Source organism: Kryptolebias marmoratus, linkage group LG16 (genome assembly GCF_001649575.2).
Source record: "Kryptolebias marmoratus isolate JLee-2015 linkage group LG16, ASM164957v2, whole genome shotgun sequence".
Taxonomy (NCBI): Eukaryota; Metazoa; Chordata; class Actinopteri; order Cyprinodontiformes; family Rivulidae; genus Kryptolebias; species Kryptolebias marmoratus.
The window spans coordinates 102,827-105,927 of record NC_051445.1 but is presented as its reverse complement, the minus strand read 5'-3'; the positions used below and the strand labels follow the sequence as shown (position 1 = coordinate 105,927).

At 51.1% G+C, this 3,101-nt stretch overlaps 1 protein-coding gene across 2 annotated transcripts in view; it reads left to right on the top strand.

Annotated features, from left to right (window-relative positions):
* Positions 1-2,926, top strand: part of selenbp1 (selenium binding protein 1) — an 8,245-nt gene extending 5,319 nt beyond the window's left edge. For both annotated transcript variants that reach the window (XM_017403785.3, XM_037980581.1), the window contains exons 5-12: positions 640-760; positions 846-1,028; positions 1,254-1,435; positions 1,543-1,621; positions 1,695-1,816; positions 1,887-1,979; positions 2,292-2,410; positions 2,526-2,926. In XM_017403785.3, the coding sequence (XP_017259274.1) occupies positions 640-760; positions 846-1,028; positions 1,254-1,435; positions 1,543-1,621; positions 1,695-1,816; positions 1,887-1,979; positions 2,292-2,410; positions 2,526-2,688 (1,062 nt within the window). In that variant the 3' untranslated portion in view covers positions 2,689-2,926. The remainder of the gene's footprint in view (positions 1-639; positions 761-845; positions 1,029-1,253; positions 1,436-1,542; positions 1,622-1,694; positions 1,817-1,886; positions 1,980-2,291; positions 2,411-2,525) is intronic.
* Positions 2,927-3,101: the final 175 nt, after the last annotated feature.

The window sequence follows — 3,101 nt, the reverse complement described above, 5'->3', positions numbered from 1 at the left end:
CTGAGCTCTGAAACTTATTGTCATCATTAGTCGTTATTAGTGTCATTAGGATGTAAATAGTTGAGCAACATACTTATAAATAGCCTTGGAAGAAATCTTTTTACTAATATAATGTTTGGTTATATGTTCCAAGTCTGACAAAGTTTATGTTGTTTTAATACCGAATGCTCTTAATTAGTTCCGCCGCACAAGCGTTTGTGTATTTCTGTTGCTCAGATGTTGGATTCTTCCATCTATGCCCGTGCGCATGTTATTTACCTGTGTTTACTTTTATTGTGGTCATTTATAAAGCTGTTGGTTGGTTTAACTAATTATCATTATTCATAATAATATACTGGAACAAACGTCATAGCTGAAAAAGCGTTTCATTATTCAGTTTTTATTGATGTTAGACGATGATCCGATGCAGGTAAAATTAATAAGGTGATGAAACACTCCGGTGGCCCCCCCCCCCCACCTAGAAAATGAATCCGGCGCCACTGATTCTGCTCCCTGCAGACCAGAATCTGGACCTCCTACACTGGATTCTTTTATTGTGAAGTTCTTCGTGAAAATGAATAAGAACTTCCTGCTCTTCAGAACAGTCCTAAACAAGGAGAGTAAAATGAGTGATGTGTAGGTTCCGTGTTCTGTTGTCAGATGGTGGAACCCGTGGATCTGTACTGGAAGTGCGGCCTGGCCAACCCTCACACCAGCCACTGTCTGGGCAGCGGTCAGATCATGATCAGCTGCATGGGGGAGCCCTCAGGGGGGGGCAAAGGTAAGACCTGCACAGGGCTGATGAATCCGATTCGACCCTCTGCGGCGCCCCCTGGTGGTCAGTCGTGTCTTTGCTCCTGCTGCAGGTGGTTTCGTTCTGCTGGACGGTGAGACGTTCGAGGTGGTCGGGAACTGGGAACACCCGGGTGAAGCGGCGCCTTTCGGCTATGACTTCTGGTACCAGCCTCGTCACAACGTGATGATCAGCACGGAATGGGGCGCGCCCAAAGCTCTGGTTGACGGTTTTAATCCAGCTGATGTTAAAAAAGGTGAGTCTGAGAGTCCTCCTGCTTCTCTGTCCCATCCCGGGTCCATCAGGACAAGGATCCCAGTAAGACTTACTGAACACCACAAAGTTCCTGGTTCCTGTTTCAGAACTGCTCAGTTTGGTACCAGTTTATTCCAGCTGGGCTTTAGAGTCCACTGCCAGTTCTGTGGAGGTTCTGAGGACAACAGTCATGTCTTCGTGGTGGTCCACTGTTCCTCTGTCCCAGGTCTTTATGGATCCTCCCTCCATGTTTGGGACTGGACCACCCACAGGAAGCTGCAGACTCTGGATCTGGGAGAAGATGGCGCCATTCCTCTGGAGGTCCGATTCCTTCACGATCCAAGCGCCACTGAGGGCTACGTGGGCTGTGCTCTGGGTGCTTCTGTCTTCAGGTTCTACAAGACCAAGGTCAGAACCGCAGGGTTCCAGATCCCAGCTGGCTGAACCGGAGCTGGTTCTCCGGGTTCTCCGGGTTCTCCTGCTCGTGTTTCATGTTTCGGCTGTTTGTGTCTCAGGACGGGAAGTGGGATGCAGAGAAGGTCATCAGTGTTCCCAAGAAGAAGGTGGAGGGATGGATGCTGCCTGAGATGCCAGGTGAGCCTGAGCTCTGACTTCTGACCTCTCTGACCCTTGACCTCTCTGACCCCTCACCTGTCTGTCTCTGCAGGTCTCATCACAGACATCCTGATCTCATTGGACGATCGGTATCTGTACTTCAGTAATTGGCTGCACGGTGACATCAGACAGTATGACATCACAAACAGGAGGAAGCCGCGATTGGTCGGCCAGGTCTGATAACGTAACACCTGTCTGCTGCTGATGTTGAGCAGGTGACAGCTCACCTGTCTCTCTGTTCCAGGTGTTTCTGGGAGGAAGTATCCTGAGTGACGGACCAGTTAAAGTCCTGGAGGATCCAGACAAACAGGAGCAGCCGCCCCCCCGCTTCATAAAGGTTCCACCGAGAGCCTCCACCTGACTCTACCTGCGACCTGCGTGAACGAACGAACGAATGAATAAATGAAAGAATGCAAAACACACTGAAAGTGTTCTTTGTTTGTCTCCTGTCTGTCTTCTGTCTCCCTCACCTGTCTGTCTCCCTCACCTGTCTGTCTCTCTCACCTGTCTCCCTCGCCTGTCTGTCTCCCTCACCTGTCTGTCTCCTGTCTCCCTCACCTGTCTCCCTCACCTGTCTCTCTCACCTGTCTCCCTCACCTGTGTGTCTCCTGTCTCCCTCACCTGTCTCCCTCACCTATCTGTCTCTCAGGGGAAGCGTGTCCCTGGCAGTCCTCAGATGCTGCAGCTCAGTTTGGACGGACGGAGACTTTACGTGACGACGTCTCTGTTCAGTGGTTGGGACAAACAGTTTTACCCTGACATGATCAGGTACTGACCCAGGACCCGTTAGAACCTGGACTTGGGGTCATGCAGGGTATTAACCATTAACAGGACCTCAGGAAGCTGGACCTGCTCCTGTCCTCACACGTCTGTCTTTTTACAGAGACGGCTCTGTGATGATGCAGATCCATGTGGACTCTGACCGCGGCGGCCTGTCTCTAAACGAGGACTTCCTGGTGGACTTTGGGAAGGAACCCGACGGTCCAGTTCTGGCCCACGAGCTTCGGTACCCAGGAGGAGACTGTACCTCCGACATCTGGCTGTGAGCACAGCTGGACCTGCTGCTGCTTTCAGAACCTTCAGCAGTCCGAGCCCGACCTTTGAACCGCAAAATCTCAAATCTCTTTGTCTTTGAAGTTTTCTGTTTCTGCTCGAATCACCGATTCTCCAAATCTGCTCCGAGTTCAGCTTCATCCTGCAGATCAACTTCCTGTTTACATCTGTCCTGTCCTGGGGTTAGTGTAGACCTGTCCTGGACTTGGACACAGAGACACTCAGTCCTCAGGTCTCTGTCAGAACCAATCTGGACTCTGAGTCTGGACTCTGAGTCTGGACTCTGAGTCTGGACTCGGACTCGGACTCGGACTCTGAGTCTGGACTCTGACTCGGACTCTGAGTCTGGACTCTGACTCTGACTCTGAGTCTGGACTCTGAGTCGGACTCTGAGTCTGGACTCTGA